Genomic DNA, 19888 nt, shown 5'->3' with positions numbered 1-19888 from the left:
GTGATGAGGATTATTATCACTATTTGAAAGATGAGAAAACATAAAACATGGGTGAGTAATCTGTCCAATATCACTTGGATATAGAAAATGACCGAGCTAGGAGTCAAAATCAAGGTTATCTGATGTCTGGTCCCAAAGTTTTCACTTCTGAGCCACTGATTGATTCTTTCAGCTAATAATTTTTGAGCACTATGTCTCAAGTGCTATTTTAAGCAAAAAGAATCTGTGTCCCCAGAAGCTTACCTCCTACAAGAGGAGGTAGATTAAAAAAAAAAAATTCACGTATAAAACAAGTCAGAAAATGTTACCTAATTTGAATCAAAATCAAGGAGGGTGAGGAATGCATTTGTGGGAGGATAGGAGTCTATTATATATGCTGGTTAGAAGAGGCCTCATTGATAGGGTGACATTTGATTAGAGCCCTGAAAGAAACGAGAGAACAAGCCGTGTGCCTTATGGTAGAATGTTGTTCAAGGCAGAGAGAAAACTAAATGCAATTGTTAGACCATTGTTGGCATTTTTAAGGAACAGCAAGAAGGATGGTAAGGCTGGAGTGATACGAACCAGAAGGCTGGAAATGAGCTCAGAAAAGCAGCCAGGGACCATGTAACATGGACCATATCACATGGGGACTTGTAAGCCATAGGAAGAATTTTGGATAATACTCTAAATGAAATGAGAGTTCACTGAAAGCTTTTGAGCAAAAGAGGAGCATTTGGCTGTTAGGCCGAGAACAGTAAGGCTTCAAGGGTGGAAGCAGGAAGAGCAGTTGAGCAGCTGTTGTAATAACCCAGGTGAGAGGATGATTCAGACCAGGGTTGAGGTGGTGAGAGGGGGTCGGATTCCGGGAATAGGAATCCCAGGATTCTGTCTTTAAGAGGTAGGACAGTATTTGCTGACAAATTAGATATGAGATGTAAAACAAAGATGAGTCTAGGTGGCCCCAAAGATTTCAGCCTGAGCAACCATAAAATGGGACTGTGCATTTTCTGAATTGCAGAGAGAGCTGGTTTAGGGAGTAAAAGCAGGAGTTTAGGTTTGTACATGTCCACGCAGAAATACCTGTCCAGGTAAAGGCTTCTCTCATAGGCAGTTGGATTTATGGGTCCGGAATTCAAGGAAGAGACATGATAGAGATAAATATATAAATGTGGGCATCATAAGGGGGAATAGCTGTATAAAGAAGAGAGTTTGGGGCGCCTGGATGTCTCAGGTGGTTAAGCGTCTGCCTCAGGCTCAGACCTCGATCCCAGGGTCCTGGGATCAAGCTCCTCCCCCCACGACCATGTAGGGCTTTCTTCTCAGCAAGGAGCCTGCTTCTCTCCCTCTCCCCCTGCCCCTTTTCTCTGCTTTTACATGTGCAAACATGCCCGTGTGAGCTCTCTCTCTCAAATAAATAAATGAAAAAAAAAAAAAGAAGAGAGGCCCAGTGATTGAGTGCTCAAACACTTCAACGTTTAGAAATCTGAAAGATAAGATGATAACAATCTGATTTTTCTTCTTCAGCCCATTAATATTAATTACACTGATTTGTTTTCAAATATTGAGTCAGCCTTCCATCCCTAGCATAAACCCTGCTTTCTCATGGCGTAAAATTCTTTTTAAATGCTGCCAAATTTTATTTTATAATCTTTGTTTAGGGTTTTTGCACCTATGTTCATGAAGGAAATTGGTGTGTAGTTTTTTTATTTACATATTGTCTTTGGTACGTTTGGTATCAGGGTAATATATTAGCTTCATAAAACACGTTGAAAAGATTTCCTCCTTTTTCTAGAAGATTGGGTAGGATTGGTGCTAATTCCTTAAATGGTTCGTAGAAGTTCCCAGTGAAACCATCTGGGCCTGTGGATTTGTTTTCTTTCTCTTTTTTGAGTTTTTAAATGACAAATTCAGTTTTCTTAAAAGTTGTAAGGCTGGTCAAAGTTCAAATAATCATTCTCATATTACATGAGCTGTAGTAGTTTTTGAGGAATTCACCGTTTTGTCTAAATTATCAACTAGATGTTTGTGAAGTTGTTTGTGGTTTCCTGTATTATCCCTCTTGTCTGTCTTTCCCTCTTGTCAGCCTTGCCAGAGTTTCTTCATTTTATTGTCTTTTCAAAGAACCAGTGCTTTGTTTCACTGATCTTTCTCTTATTTTCTGTTTCCAATTTCATTGATTTCTACTCTGCTCTTTATTATTTTCTTCCTTTCAGCTTCCTTTGGTTTTATTTTGCTCCTCCTATTCTAGGTTCTTAAGGTGAGAGTTTAGATTATTGATTTGGGACCTTCCCCTTTTCTAACATGCTTATTAACTACTATAAATTTCCCCTCTCAGCATGGCTGTAGCTGTGTCCCACAAATTTTGATATGTTGTATTTTTATTTTCGTTCATTTCTACGTATTTTTTTTTAAAGAGTTTATTTATTTGACAGAGAGATCACAAGTAGGCAGAGAGGCAGGCAGAAAGAGAGAGAGGGAAGCAGGCTCCCCAATGAGCAGAGAGCCTGATGCGGGGCTCAATCCCAGGACCCTGGGATCATGATCTGAGCCGAAGGCAGAGGCTTTAACCCACTGAGCCACCCAGGCGCCCCTCTACGTATTTTTTAAAATTTCCCTTGAGATTTCCTCTTTGATGCATGGATTATTTAGAAATGTGTTGCTTTGGGGCACCTGGGTGGCTCAGTCATTAAGCAGCTACCTTAGCCTCAGGTCATGACCCTGGGGCCCTGGGATTGAGCCCCACATTTTGGGGGCTCAGCGGGAGCCTGCTTCTACTCAGCGGGAGCCTGCTTCTCCCTCTCCCACTCCACCTACTTGTGTTCCCTATCTAATAAAATTCTAAAGAAAGAAAAGGAAAGAAAAAGAAAAGAAAGAAAAAGAAACATTTAGGTTCCAGGTATTTGGAGATTTTCCTGTTGTCTCTCTGTTGTGAGATTTCTAGTTTGATTCCATTGTGGTTGGGGAAGCTACTGTATTCACTGTGTCATGGCCTGGGATATGATCTATTTTGGTATAATGCTCTGTGGGCACCTGAAAATGTATTCCCCTGTTGTGGGTTGGAGTGTTGATTAGATTCTGTAAGCTTATAGCACTGTTGAGTCCTGTTATCCTTGTTGATTTTCTACCTGTTTTATCAATTGTTGAGAGAAGAATGTTGAAGTCACCACCTGTATTTGTGGTGACCACCCATACTTCTTTCAGTTTTGTTTTTTTTTTAAGATTTTATTCACCTATTTGACAGACAGAGATCACAAGTAGGCAGAAAGGCAGGCAGAGGGGGAGGAAAGCAGGCTCCCTGCTGAGCAGAGAGCCCCATGGGATGGGGGGCTCAATCCCAAGATCATGACCTGAGCTGAAGGCAGGGGCTTTAACCCACTGAGCTACCCAGGTGCCCTTCTTCTTTCAGTTTTAATGAATTTTTGCATCACACATTTTGGGGTTGTTTTGTATTCGTATTTTGTATTTGTATTTTGTGGTTGATTTGTGTCTTGACATAATCCATTCTTGATGGGTTTACCGTACGTGGTTGTAGAATGTCCTTCTCTATCTCTGGTAATTATTGATTTTTCAACTTTAAAATTTCCATGTGTTTTTTCTTTACATCTCCTATTTCTTTGTTGAGGCTTCCTATTCTTTCATTTACTTCAAGCAAGCACATAATTGCTCCTGGAAGCATTTTAATCATGGATGCTTTAATAACTTTATCAGGTAATTCTCCCATCTCTGTCATCTCAGTGTTTGATGTATTGATTTTTTTTTTTTCTTTCAGTTTGAGGCCTTCCTGTCTCTTGGTATGATGAATGATTTTTGATTGGACATTTTTGCATTATGTTCTGACACTCTGGATCTTATTTAAGTTTTCTGTTTTAGCTGGCTTTCTCTGACACCACTTTGGCAGGAGAACCAAGTGTAGGTAGAAGTTCAGAGTCTTCACTCAGTCTCATTTGACACCCAAGGTGAAGAGCTCCTCATTACTTCCCAGTAGAAGTGAGAGTTCCAACACCCCATTTGGTATCCACTGTGCTGCACTAAGGGTGGCCTCATTATCACAGGACAGTAGCAAAAGTCCTGACTGTCCATAAGCCTCCTCTGACACTACCCTGAAGGTGAGGGAAAGGAGTGTATATTCTTGATGTACACTCTTTTCTAAGTTAAGAACCACTTTTCTAGAATGTATTGCCTACCAAAAAACTTCCTGTCTAGTAGAAAGTATAGGCACATAAATATTAGTGTAATACAGGGCACCATTTGACAAACATTCTATAGAGGACAGCTATAAATGAAATGAGCCTAAAGTAATTTGGGCAAGGACTTTTGGGAAGTCTCCTTGATTCCCCTCCTCCACTTCTATTTTGTATACTCCTCTGTGTTTTGTTTGCTTGTTTTTAAGATTTTATTTTTTTATTTGATGGAAAGAGATCACAAGTAGGCAGAGAGAGGGGGAAGCAGGCTTCCCGCTGAGCAGGGCTCGATCCCAGAACCCTGAGACCATGACCTGAGCTGAAGGCATAGGCTTAACCCATTGAGCCACCCAGGCACCCCTCGCCTTACTGTTCTGTTGTAAACTCCTTCCTTGCAGTGTTAGACCCTCTAGGTAACTTTGTATTTCCCTTTCCTTGTCTAGAACTTAGTTAGCCCAGTGCATGACACATAGTATATGCTAAGGAAACATTTTTAGGCAGAAAAAAGAATGAGTAGGAAGCTACAAAATTTCACGTGTACTGGAGGTTTAAGGTTTATCCAGCCTCTCTTACTCATTTATTAAACAAACAGTGAGTGGGAACTGCTTGGCAGACACTGTACCAGATGCTGGGAAAAATCACAAGGAAAGCTGTAACACTAAAAAAGTATCCTGTTCAGTTGGAGAGGTACACAAATAAACCAGTCACTTTACCCAAGGCAGCAGCCCTCCAGTGCACTCTGCACACTGCCAGATGGATCCTGAGCGAGTCCTTTCATCACCTGGTGCTTACTCTTCAGAAGACAGAGTTTGTGTAGAATGTGTACAGTGTGGGATTTCCATGCTGGGGGGTGGGGGTGGGGGGTCATCAGACTGACCTTGCAAACTTTTATTTATTTATTTAGTAAAGATTTTATTTATTTATTTGACACAAAGAGATCATAATTAGGCAGAGAGGCAGACGGGTGGGGGGGGGGGGGGAAGCAGGCTCCCTGCTGAGCAGAGAGCCAGATGCAGGGCTTGATCCCAGGACGCTGAGATCATGACCTGAGCCAAAGACAGAGGCTTAACCCACTGAGCCACCCAGGTGCCCCAACCTTGCAAACTTTTAAAATAGATTCACAAGCATACCTACCATCTCCCTTACTCCCCCACCCCCCCCCCACCCCCATAGATTCAGTAGCTCTGGTGTAAGGCCCAGGAATCTGTGCTTCCATTGATCCCCCCTTGATTCTGATAAACAGACTGAGGGTAGCTTCTGGTCTAGGGGAAAGTGTGCATACAACCTTTGAGATGAATTCCAGGCCTGACATCACTTGCTGTGTGACCAGGTGTCACTTCACCTCTCTGAGCCTTGAGTTACTCAGCTGGTGGATGAGGAATTTTTATTACATAAATACCTAGTACAGGGGCGCCTGGGTGGCTCAATGGGTTAAAGCCTCTGCCTTCAGCTCAGGTCATGATCCCAGGGTCCTGGGATCGAGCCCCGCATAGGGCTCTCTGCTCCGCGGGGAGCCTGCTTCCCTCTCTCTCTCTCTGCCTGCCTCTCTGCCTACTTGTGATCTCTGTCTGTCAAATAAATAAATAGAATCTTTAAAAAAAAAAAAAAAAAAAAAAACCTAGTACATGCCTGTTATTTGGTGGGGGTTTTTTCCAGCAAGTATTAATTCTCTTCCTTCTGTTCAAGAACCTGTATTAGCAATTCTTATGTCTAAATGCTTGTCTGTGGAATCTATGCCCAGTTTTTTTAATCCATATGCTGGTTATTCAGAGTTAGAACTTTTGGGAAAAAGTCTTATGTACCAAATTTATGTTAGGTTGAAGAAATTGAAATTCATGGAAATCGTACCACCAGGTATAGAGTGAGGACTCCAATCCAGATAGTCACATTTGTTTTCTTATTCTGTCCCTGTCCTAGAAACAGCCTAAAAAGTAGCCCAGCCAAAGTCTGGAGCTATGATTGCCCCTTAAGAATGAATCTAGGGGCACATGGGTGGCTCAGAGGGTTAAGCTTCTGCCTTCACCTCTGGTCATTGTCTCAGGGTCCTGGGATCAAGCCCCACATTGGGCTCTCTGCTCAGCAGGGAGCCTGCTTCCCCCTCTCTCTCTGCCTGCCTCTCTGCCTGCTTGTGATATCTCTCTCTCTCTCTGTCAAATAAATAAATAAATAAAATCTTTTAAAAAAAAAAGATGGGGGGGGCGCCTGGGTGGCTCAGTGGTTTAAGCCGCTGCCTTTGGCTCAGGTCATGATCTCGGGGTCCTGGGATCGAGTCCCGCATCGGGCTCTCTGCTTGGCGGGGAGCCTGCTTCCCTCTCACTCTCTCTGCCTGTCTCTCTGCCTATTGTGATCTCTCTCTGTCAAATAAATAAATAAAATCTTAAAAAAAAAAAAAAGATGGGATCCTCCCATAAAGGATGATGTCGGCTACCTGTAGGAATTAGCCCAAGAGAAGAAGAGTATGGCAGTTTTTACCCAGAATCCAGTTCAGGCACAGCTGATATTAAAGCTCCACCAACAAGAGAACCAGACCTTAGAATATGGCTGTTGACTCGACAGGCATTTATTGAATATTTGCTGTGTGCCTGAAGCAATAAACAAACCTGTCAATTATCACTCTTCTAGAGCCTATATTCTAGTGAGAGGAGAGAGACAATAAATAAACAGGTAGATAATCTGGTTTGATGGATGGTGCTAAGTGCTCTGGAAGAAAACTTTAAAGTCAGGAAGAGGAGATGGTGCAGGGGTGGGGAAGAGGGAGGATAGATTATAGTTTTAAACAGGAGTGATGAGAGAAGGCTCACTCAGAATTCACGTCTGAGCAAGCCCTAAAAGTGATGAGAGAGCAAGTCATGAGGAAATAATGGTAGAACAGCAAGTGCAAAGGCCCAGGGATGAGCATGTCAGCCCTGGATGAAGTGTGGCTCACTTGCTGTGATGGCATCTCTATCTTGTCTCTACATTTACAAGGTGCTTTGAATTTTCTTCTTTCTGGCATTTGCTTGTAACAGCTGCTTTACCCTGAGCAGCCTTCCTGCACAGCTCTAAACATGTAATCCTCAAATTCCAACACAAGTCTCCCTCCCTCCATGAACACTTCCCTGTTGAAGTTCATTCTTTTCCCAAATGTCTTTTGTACTTCTTTTTTCTCCCTTTTCCACTTCTTGATTGTATGATATAGTAAGTGCCTTGTGATCTACCATCTTATCCTTTTAAGTGTCTGTAAGGTATAGCATCTTTTCCAGTGCCGATTACCCCATTTGTCTTCACCACCTATATGCCATGGCCCAGGGATGGTCTCTAGCCCATCCAGTGACAAGGCAGAAAGAGAAGGGGAAGATGGGGAGAGGCTATGGGCTCACCCATGGACTTCGATTGTGGATCTCTTCCCTTGCCTCTCAGTGACTGCTTTCCGTGATCACAGCTTGGGTGTGCTGAGCTAGGAAAGACATAGTTGCCCATCAGCAATCGAGACCTGGTTATTCAGGCTTATGTTTATTCAGTCACTGTCTGCCACAGTTGGACTCTGGGTGGTTTTTTCTACTCAGCCAGAGAATCCACTCTTTCTGAATGCCTCATCCCAGTGGACCAGAACGCCCCTGGAACCATCAGTTACAGAAACATCAAACTTTGTAGCACCACTTTCAGTAATCAGGGCTGCATTTTATAGGAATAGAATCTGAGACTCCCAAGTCTCTAAATCTCTAAACAATTTCTTTTATAATTGACATATTGTCACACAAGTGTGATTTCATGGCCATCCCATAAAGGTATATGATTGCCTTTTATAGTCATGTCAAAGCAGCAATTTGGTATACCCTCTTCCCTGCAAAAAGCTGGTTTATATATTTCTGAGTCTATAACCTGTTCTTTTAAAGATCTCCAATTGCGGTAAATCGTCATCTGTATAATACTCCATTGAGAGATTATACCACAATTTATCCATTCTCCTGGAGATTTTTCAGGGGCAATTGTGGATAGTATATTCTTGAACACACCTTTTGGTATGTTTATGTATGTATTTCTGTTGGGTATTTATCGAAAAGTAGAATTACTAGGTCATAGGGCATGCATGTGTTTACCTTTAGAATATTAGATCCTGCCGAAGAGTTTTCCAAAGTAGTTGTACCAGTTTACATGCCTACCAGCCCTGAGTAAGAGTTCTAGTTGCCTCATTTTCTTGCTAACAACTAGTATTTTCTTTGTCTTTTTTTTTTTTTAAGATTTTATTTATTTATTTGACAGAGATCACAAGTAGGCAGAGAGGCAGGCAGGGGTTGGGGGGGGAAGCAGGCTCCCTGCCAAGCAGAGAGCCAGATATGGAGCTCAATCCCAAGACTGTGGGATCATGACCTGAGCAGAAGACAGAGGCTTTTAACCCACTGAGCCACCCAGGCGCTCCTCTTTGTCTTTTTTTTTTTTTTTTTTTTTTTCTTTTTTCAGCTTAGCCCTTCTGGTGGATGCATAATGACATTTTATTGAGGTTTTGAATTGCATTTTCCTGACTTAATGATGTGGAGTGTCTTTTTTCATATGTTGATTAAGCATTGGACATCCTCTTTTCTGACATGTCTGCTCAAGTCCTTTCCCATGTTTTTCCTGGGTTGTTAATGATTTATGAAAAATATTATCAGTATGAGTGTTTTGTCAGATATATAGCAAACATCTTTCCTCCCTTTACGGGTTGTCCTTTCACTGTCTTAATGGTGTCTTTTGAGGAACAGAAGTTCTTAATCATAATGTAGTCCAATTTATCCTTTTCTTTCTTTCTTTCTTTTTTAATGGTTGGCCCTTTTCTGTATCCTGTTTAAGAAATCTTTGCCTACCCCCAAGATCACAAAGATGCTCTTCTCTGTTTTCTTACATTTTCTTTACATTTCACATTTAAATCCCGTGTCAGATGGAATCAAGACATACATATTTTTTCCTATGGATAACCAAATGACACAGCACCTTCTGTTAAAAAGACTGTTCTTTCCACCAGGTCATTTCAGCTTTTGCCTTTGTGAGGTATGTGGGTCTCTTACATTTGAGGGGGCTACTCTGTTCCATTAGTCTGTTTGTCAATCTTCATGCTGATAACGCACTGATTTTACTTACTGTACATGTACCGTAAATCAGATAGTGAAAGAACTTACACTACCACAACTTACCAATCTAATTTCTCTTCAAGATTGTCTTTGCTGGAGCGCCTGGATGGCTCAGTTAGTTAGGCGTCTGCCTTCAGCTCAGCTCATGATCCCGGAGTCCCAGGAAAGAGTTCCACATTAAGCTTCCTAAACAGCGGGGAGCCTTTTTCTCCCTGTGCCCCTCACCCCACTTGTGCTGTTTCTCTCTCTCTCTTTCAAATAAATAAAATCTTTTAAAAGGGGGGGTACCTGGGTGGCTCAGTGGATTAAAGCCTCTGCCTTCGGCTCAGGTCATGGTCTCAGGGTCCTGGGATCAAGCCCCGCATTGGGCTCTCTGCTCAGCGGGGAGCCTGCCCCCCCCCACTGTCTGCCTCTCTGCCTACTTGTGATCTCTCTCTCTCTGTCTGTCAAATAAATAAATAAATAAATAAATAAATAAAATCTTTTTTTTTAAAAAAAGGTTGTCTTTGCTATTTGAGGCACTTTGCATTCCCATATCAACTTTAGAGTCATCTTGCTACTTCCTACAAAAATCCTGCTGGGATTTTGATGGGTACACCAATGATTTTCATCCAAGGGCCATTTTTGCTTTCCACGGGGCATTTGGAGAAATTGGAGAATTGGAGAAATTTTTGGTTGTTGCACTTGGAGGAATGCTACTGGCACCTGGGGACAGAGGCCAAAGATGTTAGTAAATATCTTACAATGGATAAGACAGCCAAGCACTAACAAATAATTCTCAAACCTAAAATGTCAAAGGTGCCACCATTGAGAAAATCTGCATTAATGTAGTCATTGTTTCAGGGAGCTCTCTACCATTTTATTATTTGTTTTCTATATGACCCACTGGTTTTGCTTCTCTTTTTCTCATTTTTTACCTTTTTTTGGATAAATTAAAAAATATTTGTTGTTCCATTTTTACTACTGTCTGAACTTATTAAGTATATATTCTTTTACAGTTCTTTTGGCGCTTACCCTACAAATTTCAGATTATTGTACCATCTCCTCAAACTACTAGACTTTTAATACATGTAACTCCTTTTACATCCCCTCCCATGCACCTTTGTGTACTATTGTCTTGCACTTTGGTTTTATATCTATACTTAAATTGCAAAAGACATAATCATTTTGTATAGTTAGCATTATTTTATACTGTTATATTCCATTGTTTTTCAATGCCTCCTACATAGCCGTGCTTCTGTCTAGGTTCATTTTTCCCTTTATTTTTTTTCCTTTAGTGCAGACCTGATAGCAATGAATTCATTTAGTTTGTGTTTTTTGTTTTTAAGATTTTATTTATTTGACAGAGATCACAAGAAGGCAGAGAGGCAGGCAGAGAGAGAGGGGGAAGTAGGCTCCCAACTGAGCAGAGAGCCCAATGTGGGGCCCGATCCCAGGATCCTGGAATCATGACCTGAGCCGAAGGCAGGGGCTTTAACCCACTGAGCCACCCAGGTGCCCCGAATTCGCTTAGTTTTTATCCAAAACCATCTTTATTTCACCTTCAATTTTGAATGCTGGCTTCATAGGGTATAAAATGCAAGCCTCATAGTTATTTCCTCTTAGCCCTTTAAAGATGTCCCTCTACTTCTAGTGTCTTCCAGATTTCATCGTTTCTGTGGAGAAGTATCTGTCAGTCTTACTGCTCTGTTACTTTTAAGATTTTTCTTTTTAGTTTCAGTTTACAACAGTTCGGCTGTGATCTGTCTGTGTGTCTTTGTACTGCCAACCTGGGTTTGCTGAGCTTGAATCCGTGGGGTTCATCTCTTTCATGTGTTTGGACATTTCTCAGCTGTCCGTCCCCCAGCAGCAGCCTTCTCCCAGAAGCCGTGTATTTTGAGAGCTCTAAAAACTGCAGGTTTGTCCCCCTCCACCCCACATAACAACATTTTAAAAGAGTTGTGGTTTCTCTTTCCTAAGTGACAGCTATCAACCGTTGACTCACTGAACATTACCCCCTGGCGAGAGTATCCATCCACCTAGTCCCTGTTGCTTCTACAACTACTTATGTTTTAAGAAACTATTTTTGTAATTTATCTGGCTTTTTGTAGTTGTCAGCAGGAGTATTAGCCTGCCAGGACCCTACCATATCCAACTTCAAGGCAGAAGGGGCCCGATGTTTTTGAGAGCTTGTCATGTGCCAGATGCCCTTCTAGGTTCGAGGTACAGGATTGCCCCATCTAAAGTAGCTAAGACAGATGGATAAATCCTGCGGCAGATGGAATTCCATAGTAGCGGTGTGCATGGAGGTGACTGAAACAGGACAGAGGAGGCGCCATGTGAAGGAGTGCCACCTGCTCGGGAAATTGCAAGTTTTGTCATTTCACATGGCTGCAGTTTCAGCTGGAAGGGTTGAAACTGAGGTTGCTGAGCTAGGCAGGAGCCCGATGGCCAAGGGCCCCACGTGCCATGGTGAATATGCAGGTTAGGAGCGCAGTTGAATTCTAAGCAACGAAGAGTGATCCGATTTTTGTTTTAGAAAGATTATGTACATGTCCTTGTGAAATGTGGATCCAAGAAGGGCGAGCACGCGAGGCCAGGGGCCCTGGAGGAAACAGTTCCAGGCAGTCCAACATTAAATAGATGGTTAACGTCAGCAACAGATTTGAAAGATGTTGAAGGGGTAGCACTGATGAAATGGAAGAGAATGGGGGCATTAAGAGGGAGGCGGGAGAAAGAGAGGCTAAGGTTTCTAGCTCAGGTGAAGGCCGTAAATCACCAAGGGGGGCACCGACAGTCTGACAGCTGAGTTCAGTTTGGGATGTCCTGTGTCTTCCCACTTTATTAGCTCTATTGTTGTTTGTGTCATAGGATCTGAGAGCGTAGTTCCGAGGGGCCCCAGGTTGTGTTTTTGAAACTCCTGAGATAGATAAAGAAAGATGTAGAGCCCCAGTCCATTGCCTTCGCTCCAGCTTCAACCAGACCCTCTGATTTATTCTGCCTTGTGTGGGCTTCCACTTCAACATTTTATTTGAAACAAGTTTTCCATGCTAAGAGAATGCTAACAGTATTTCCTTCCTTGTTCATCTTCCTGTTTAAGGTCTCTGTTTTGAGTTGTTCATTTGAATGGAGTCCATTCTCAAGTACCTTCCTTCAGGGGGTGTGTGGGTCATGCCCTCTCTGCATCCTTTCTCTTGTTCGTGCCGTCTGACTGGTGTCTCTCTTGGCTGTATATAGGGCTTAGGGGCCACAGGCCTTCCTTTGCAGTCAGTAGATGCTATTCCGTTGTCTTCTGATGTCCCTTGTTGCAGATGAGAAAGCCAGAGCCAGTCTTCTTCTAATTATTTGTTTGTTTCTCCCTGAAAGTATGTGTAATTTTCCTCTGGCTCTTTCAGCATACAGGAATTTTACCAGAGTGTGATTAGGTGTGTGTCCTTCTGTCTTTTCAGTCTCCAGGTAAATCTTTCTGCAGCTCAGGGAAATGTTTCATTTGTTTATTTGTTCTGGCTCCTCCATCTGGTCCTTTCTCTCCTTCCAGAATTCCCTGCTATTTATTTACGTGTTGTTTCTCCAAGTCTCATGAGTTCTGTCTCTTTGTATTTCTGCTCTGAGTTTTAAAGTAGCTCTACTTGGTCTTCCAGGCCGCTAATTGGATCTCAGTAATTAACTGTCTTTAAAAAAAAAAAATACCATCACTTGAGCTTTTTCGGTGTGGAAAATCATGTTTTTAAAATTCTAAAAGAGGGGCGCCTGGGTGGCTCAGTGGGTTAAAGCCTCTGCCTTCGGCTCAGGTCATGATCCCGGGGTTCCAGGATCGAGCCCCGCATCGGGCTCTCCGCTCAGCGGGGAGCCTGCTTCCTCCTCTCTCTCTGCCTACTTGTCATTCATCTCTCTGTCAAATAAATAAATAAAATCTTTAAAAAAAAAAATAAAATAAAATTCTAAAAGATACCATTTGCCTTGTGATCAGACTTTTTTTTTTTATCACTCTTATTATTTTTCCAATTCTTGTCTGTCTCCCTTAGTGGTTCTGTTAGTCTAAAACTCACCACCTCAGACAGTGCTCTGCTTGCTTTTCCTGCCTCCGACTCCTGGGTCACATTAAGTGGCTATCTTCCTTCCCTTCTGGTGTTCCAACTACAGTACCTCAAGCCAGGGACGGCACAGCAGCCTCCGGGTCACGTGTGTGTGAGCCAGTGCCAGTGGGATGGCAGTAATCCCTGGCCAAGCCTTCTGCCATCAGTAGCCTGAGATAGGGCAGATTTGAGTTTTCTCTCTTGGTGGGGGTCACAGAGACTAAGAGATATCCCCCCAACAAGCTTCACAGTGACCAGTATTGCCCTTCCTTGCAGAATACCATGAGGCTCTGTGGACTAGACTCTCTCCAGGGTTTTAGAGCCTGATTGTTGCCCTGGAGCCCTCTCCTGACCCAGGAGGAAAATCCGGCACTGACTCTCTGTCGCTGGGCTGAGCAGATCTTGCCCACACCCACCAGGCACCACTTGCCTGTTAGCTCTGTAGTCAGTGGGGCTCTGGAGGGTTCATCTGGAGGAAGGGGCATCATCTGTTCAGAAGCCCCCAGTAAGTTGAGCCAAGAGAGAGAGAAAGAGATTGGGAGACACAGATGGACTGACAGACCCCACCAGACTAGGCGATCTCTAACCTCCCTCCAGTCCAGCATTTTACAGTTGTACTCGTTTATGGTCTCCAGCTTCAGCTCAGTCCTCAGTACCTTTGGGCCACACTTTTATGTCTTCCCAGCATGCTCTGCTTCCCCAAAGGGAAATATTGGAGACTTTTATTTCTCTCCTCAAACCCTCTGTTTATCCCGCCCTCCCCCTTCTTGTTCACTGTCAGCCTATGACTTTGAATTTCTCCTCAGAAAGGAAAGAGACTCTCCAGTATTAAGTTGCTCAGTTCCTTTGCTCACCTATAAACTTATCTCCTTTCACTGCCTGCCTGCTGTCCATATTTCCATCCTGCTGGTTTCTGTCTTCGCCCATGATTTCTGTGATGGTGTGTGCTCCCAGTTTTCCCCTTTCTCTGGCCACTCCCTCCTGTCTTGTTCTGCTCTTGGTCTCACCCAGCTCTGACTCTTCTCCCATATCGTTGGCTGCCAGGGGGTCTTCTCAGTGCATAAAGCTGATCCTGTAACTTCTACTTAAAACCTCTCCATGACAGGAACAGACAAAACAAATCCATGGTCATAGAAGTCAGAGTAGAGGTTACCACTGGCCAGGGGAAATCAGAATCAACTGTAAAAGGGCTTGAGGGAGCCTTCCAGGGTGCTGGAAATATTCTGTCTTGTTTTGGGTGATGCTTGTATAGATCTCTACCTCACAAATCCACTGAGCTGTACATTAAGACTAGTGCATTTTACTCTATGACTCGTATACCTCAACTTGAAAAAGAGAAAACTGGGATGCCTAGGTGGGTCAGTCGGTTAAAAGTCTGCCTTCGGCTCAGGTCATGATCCTAGGGTCCTTGTATAGAGTCCCACTTCGGGCTCCCTGCTCAGTGGGGAGTCTGTTTCTCCCTCTGCCGCTCCCCCCACTCTTGTGTGCACGTGTGCTCTCTCTCTCATAAATAAAAGCTTTAAATAAAAAAAAAAAAGATAAAACTTTAAGTGGCTCTCCATTCCTACCACAGGTTAAGATCCAAACTCGTTAGCCTAACCCACAGATTGCTCTTGTTCCTCCGTCAAGTCTGGCTTAAGCATCTTCTTCCTGTGACCCCTCCCCTGGCTTTCGCAGACTTCTGACCTGCAGACTTCTGATCTGATATGGGTCTCCCGTATCCACCCAGGACCGTGAGCACGGGCCGGTCCCAGTTCTTAGCAGCCTATGTCGTAACCGTCCGACTGCTTCCCTCCCCAGACTGGGGGCCCCCCTCACCCCGAGAAGAGCAGCCAGCCACCTCTCTCAGTTCCGCTGCTCCCCAGGCACCTCGTGCAGTGTCTGGCACAGAGGCCCCCACGAAGTGTCTGTGGTTGAATGAAAGCAAGTTTGCTCTGTATTTGCTCTGAGCTTGACCTTCACTGAAAAGCCTTCTTCCTCCAGCCTGCAGGATGCTTCCGCAGTGAGAAGAAGACGGCTGCGCGATGGCCGTTTTCGACACTCCCGAGGAGGCCTTCGGGGCCTTGCGCCCGGTCTGTGTTCAGCTCACAAAGACGCAGACGGTGGAGACGGTGGAGTGCCTGCGGGCGCAGCTACAGGCCGTGAGCGACTCGGCCCTTCAGGAGCTCCAGCAGTACGTCCTCTTCCCGCTGCGGTTCGCGCTGAAGACGCCGGGTCCCAAGAGAGAGTGCTTGATCCAGAGCGTGGTGGAATGCCTCACGTTTGTCCTCTCTTCCACCTGCGTGAGGGAACGAGAGCTTCTCCAGGAGCTCTTCTCCGAGCTCTCCGCATGCCTGTATTCGCCCAGCTCCCGGCAACCCGCAGCTGTGTCCGAGGAGCTGAAGCTGGCCGTGATCCAGGGTCTCAGCACGCTGATGCACTCGGCTTATGGCGACACCATCCTGGCTTTTTATGAGCCCTCCATCCTGCCTCGGTTAGGTTTCGCCGTATCTTTACTGTTGGACCTTGCAGAGCAGGAGAAATCCAAGCAAATTAAAGTTGCTGCCTTAAAATGTCTGCAGGTTCTCCTCTTCCAGTGTGACTGTCAGGACCACTCGAGGTCCCTGGATGAGCTTGAGCAGAAACAGCTGGGGGATTTGTTTGCTTCTTTTTTACCTGGAATCTCAATGGCACTGACCCGGGTGATCACAGGAGACTTTAAGCAAGGGCACAGCATTGTCGTGTCTTCCCTAAAGATCTTTTACAAGACCGTGAGTTTCATTATGGCTGATGAACAGCTCGAGAGGACCTCGGACGTTCCACCGAAGCCTGCCTCCGTGGAGCCCAGAGTCGCAGAGCTGATGGTTCACAGGGAAGCCAAGTGGGTAAAAAACACCAGCGACAAACTGACTGTCCTTATTAAAAAGATAACTGAGTGTGTTTCCACCCACCCACACTGGAAGGTGAGGCTAACCCTGACAGAACTCGTCGAGGCCCTTCTCTTGAAGTGCAGTCAGTCCCTGGTCAGCTCGGCCGGACCCCTTCTGAAGGCTTTGGTGGGTCTAGTAAATGATGAGAGTCCCGAGGTCCAAGCCCAGTGCAGTAAAGTTCTGAGACATTTCGCAGATCGGAAAGTAGTGGTCGGCAACAGAGCCTTTGCCGACATCTTGTCAGAAAACCTCCATTCCCTCGCCACGTCTCTGCCCCGCCTCATGAACTCCCAGGATGACCAGGGCAAATTCTCTACTCTCTCCCTGTTCCTCGGTTATCTGAAACTCTTGGGTCCCGAAGTGAACTTTGTGCTCCGCTCTGCGGCTCATCTTCAGCGCCTTTCCAAAGCGCTCATCCAAGTGCTGGAATTGGATGTGGCTGATGTCAAGGTCGTCGAAGAGCGGCGCCGGCCTTCTGGTGGTCTGAGCTCGTCTCCGGAGAGCGCGGCTCTGACGCAGAGGAGGTACTTCCGCTTCTTCACCGACGAGAGGCTTTTCCTGCTCTTGCAGCGGCTGTGTCAGCTTCTCGGTTTTTATGGGGATCTCTATCTGCTCGTCGATCACTTTATGGAGCTCTACCACGAGTCCGTGGTTTACCGGAAGCAAGCCGCCATGATCCTGAACGAGCTGGTTGTGGGGGCTGCCGGGCTGGAGGTGGAGAATCTTCACGAAAACCACCTTAAAACAAGCCCGGAGGAACTGAAAGAGATCGTGACCGCTATACTTGAAGAATACACGAGCCAAGAAAACTGGTATTTGGTCACCTGTATCGAATCTGAGGAAGGGGGAGAGGAGCTGACAGTGAAGCAGTCAGGCCTCCAGGCCATCACCTCTGCTGCGCACACCTGCCAAGTCACGTCTTTCCCAGCCTTCTCAAAGCCAGGTCCCACTGTCTGCTCCATGAACAGCAACATCTGGCAAATATGCATCCAGTTGGAAGGGATCGGCCGCTTTGCATATGTACTTGGAAAAGACTTCCGTCTGCTCTTGATGTCAGCCCTCTACCCAGTCCTGGAGAAGGCTGGGGACCAAACCCTGCTCATTAGTCAGGCAGCTACCGGCGCCATGATGGACATTTGCCACGCCTGTGGCTACGACTCTCCACAGCACCTAATCAGTCAAAATTCAGACTATTTGGTGAATGGGATCTCTTTAAATCTGCGTCATCTGTCTCTGCACCCCCATACCCCAAAGGTCTTGGAAGTCATGCTGTGGAACTCGGATGCTAGCCTGCTTCCTTTGGTGGCAGATGTGGTTCAGGATGTCTTGGCCACTCTGGATCAATGTTATGATAAGAGAGCTACTTCCTTTGTGGGTGTCCTCCATGCCTTGCTGGCAGCATTAGGTATGGTCAGAGCCCTTTTTAATGCTAATCTAGGGGAAGGCCTAGTATCCTTGTTTGTGTAATCTTTTTTGTTTGTGGGTGGTTATGCTATGGAGGACATTATTTGAATAGTTGTTGGTGCAGCCCTACAGGTTATGCCAGGGTTCTACTGCTTTTTTTTTTTTTTTATGTGTGTGTATACACACACTTTTAATAACCTTTGCCATATATTGAGCTTCTTCTCTATGTCAGGGTCATAAACCCTGCAGACTAAATGTAAACATTCTTTTTATGTTAACCGAAAAGAAGAACTAAGGCACAGTGAGATCGACTTAGCCAGGGTCACACAGGTAATGAGGAGTAAAGTCAGGAATTGTGACAGTCTTGTTCTTTTCAGTATCCCAAACTGCTTCTGACAATACATGGGGTTAAAAGTATCTGTACTAATGGAGAACAGGAATAACAGGAATTACTCAGTCCGCAGATGAGCTAGAGCGTTACGGCCCACTAGAACTTTCTGTGATGATGGAAATATTCTATATATGTTCTGTCCATCGCAGTAGCCACTAGGTACATGTGGCTAGTGTAGCTGAGGCACTGAATTCTTTATTTTAACTTAAATAGCCACATGTAGCTTGTGACTACCATACTAGACAGAGGTCTAGAAACTTTTTTTTTTAAAGATTTATTTATTTATTTGACAGACAGAGATCACAAGTAGGCAGAGAAGCAGGCATAGAGGGGCGATGGGAAGCAGGCTCCCTGCTGAGCAGAGAGCCTGATATGGGGCTCGATCCCGGGACCCTGAGACTGTGACTTGAGCTGAAGGTGGAGGCTTAACCCACTGAGCCACCCAGGCACCCGTAGAAACTTTTTTAACCTTTTAGTTGTATGAGGTGGTTTGAGTTTCTCTCCTTCCTTTTGATCCTGTTGGGTGTCTGTTTGAGGTGTTAAAAACCATTAAAATGGCAAAGTTTTGGACAATAAGAAAAAGAATCTCTCAATTAGATAGTCTTTGAATGAAAAAAATAATGAGCCATATACTTGAGTCCCTTTTATCCAAAGACCATATCTCTAGTATTTATTCCAGTACTAGGAGCCTCCATGGTAGGTGGAAATGTTACTGACCTCATTTTGTCAGCCAAGAAAGCCAAGATCATGTAAGAAAGTTTGTCACAGCAAGGGGGGGCAGCTGGAACAGAGACCGTCATCTGCCCTATACCTCAAACCATTTCCAGTGTTCATTCATCATTTGTAAACATTCGCATGCCATCTAAATGTTCTTTTATTCATTCTTTTGCTAAAGCGTGGCTGCCGTGTGTCAGACATTGTGCTTAGGCATCAGGATATAGCAGTGAGCAAGGCAAATACAGTCATGCAGTTTTCTTGCTCCTGCAAAAGAGATGGCAAGTAAATTATTAAACAAGTTCATTTCAGAGTCTAATAAGCATTATGAAGAAAATAGACAACCTGATGCCAGAGGAACAGGGCTAGGATACTTTCAGTCGAGTGGTCAGGGAAGGCTTCCCTGAGGAAGCAACAGTGGAGCTGAGACCTGAAGGCTGAGAAGGGTCCCTTGGTACGTGTGGAGCCGTCCTATCCTTTTTATTTTTTTTAAGAACCTTCAGGTCAAAGAAGCAGGTGCAAAGATGTGGAGGAAAGAAAGGACTGGGAGAGCCTGGGAGAGAGGCCACCGTGGAGAGAGTGATAGGAGATAAAGCTAGCAGGCGAGGCGAGGCGAGGATAAACCCCGTGTGGCCTTTTAAACCAAGGGAAGGAGTTTGGATTTTATTTTGCAACGACTCGGAAGTCTCTGGACTGGCCTAGTCGCTGAGGCGTCAGCAGTGACCGAGAAGGACTGGGTGCTGCCCTCGCAGCAGCGCTGCTGAGACTGGCTAACAGCTTCCATGGTCCGAAGCTAGCCCAGACTTCCATCTTTAGTGCTTCCATCAAACGTGTCCGTTTGAGATTTTAAAACTATATTGAGAGGGGCACCTGGGTGGCTCAGTGGGTTAAAGCCTCTGCCTTAGGCTTGAGTCATGATCTCAGGGTCCTGGGGTGGAGTCCTACATCAGGCTCTCTGCTCAGCAGGGAGCCTGCTTCCACTCCTTTCTCTCTGCCTGCCTCTCTGCCTCCTTGTGATCTCTGTCAAACAAATAAATAAAATCTTAAAAAAAAAAAACAACTATATTGAGAAAAGGCCTATTAAGTATATGCTCTCAGGAGATATCTCAGTTGGGGCCTTGAAAATTGAATTGTCTTGGGTTGCTGATGTCTTTGGTCACATCGA

At 44.7% G+C, this 19888-nt stretch overlaps 1 protein-coding gene across 1 annotated transcript in view; it reads left to right on the top strand.

The window, feature by feature from the left end:
- Positions 1-19888, top strand: part of TTI1 (TELO2 interacting protein 1) — a 47381-nt gene that overhangs the window by 1319 nt on the left and 26174 nt on the right. The window contains exon 2 of the mRNA XM_045981631.1: positions 15289-17619. Within this exon, the coding sequence (XP_045837587.1) occupies positions 15330-17619 (2290 nt within the window). The 5' untranslated portion in view covers positions 15289-15329. The remainder of the gene's footprint in view (positions 1-15288; positions 17620-19888) is intronic.

The sequence above is a fragment of the Meles meles genome, chromosome 16 (assembly GCF_922984935.1).
Source record: "Meles meles chromosome 16, mMelMel3.1 paternal haplotype, whole genome shotgun sequence".
NCBI lineage: Eukaryota > Metazoa > Chordata > Mammalia > Carnivora > Mustelidae > Meles > Meles meles.
Note: the sequence above shows the minus strand (reverse complement) of the source record. Positions and strands in the feature narration are given on the sequence as shown.